The sequence below is a fragment of the Papaver somniferum genome, unplaced genomic scaffold, assembly GCF_003573695.1.
Source record: "Papaver somniferum cultivar HN1 unplaced genomic scaffold, ASM357369v1 unplaced-scaffold_23449, whole genome shotgun sequence".
Classification (NCBI taxonomy): Eukaryota; Viridiplantae; Streptophyta; class Magnoliopsida; order Ranunculales; family Papaveraceae; genus Papaver; species Papaver somniferum.
The window spans coordinates 1-439 of NW_020633763.1; the positions used below are offsets into that span (position 1 = coordinate 1).

The following is a 439-nucleotide window of genomic DNA, read 5'->3' on the forward strand; positions in this document are numbered from 1 at the left end:
AAATACTCAAGGTCGGAATTGATGCCATCACAAATTTATACTGAAGAACATCAAAACATACATCATCAACCTCAAATAAAGTAATTAGTTCTGCAAGAACACGTCTTAATTTCAATTGTATCAATTGGCAAGACGTCGGTAGGAAAGGGACAATTTGTAACTTGTTCAGGTAACAAATTGCACGCTGTAGGACTAACACTGCTCGTTAACCCCTCAACATCAGTGCAAGTCCAGGGAACTTTCTTTGCTTTTGCAGCCATACTAATGGTAACATTCGAAATACATATACCTGTGAAAGGATCTCCATCTATTCCTTCCAATCGTGCTGCCATAGTCACATTATCAGCTACCATGTCACTGTAATTGATCCCATTGATCACAGGAAGAGCATTTTTGTCATATTTATCATCCGCTTGAGACCCATAATTCACTGTCATCC

The 439-nt window shown here is 38.7% G+C and overlaps 1 protein-coding gene across 1 annotated transcript in view; it reads right to left on the bottom strand.

Annotated features, from left to right (window-relative positions):
- Nucleotides 1-3: 3 nt before the first annotated feature.
- Nucleotides 4-439, bottom strand: part of LOC113340791 (probable polygalacturonase) — a 991-nt gene continuing 555 nt past the window's right edge. The window contains exon 3 of the mRNA XM_026585867.1: nucleotides 4-402. Coding sequence (XP_026441652.1) covers nucleotides 72-402 — 331 coding nt within the window. The 3' untranslated portion in view covers nucleotides 4-71. The remainder of the gene's footprint in view (nucleotides 403-439) is intronic.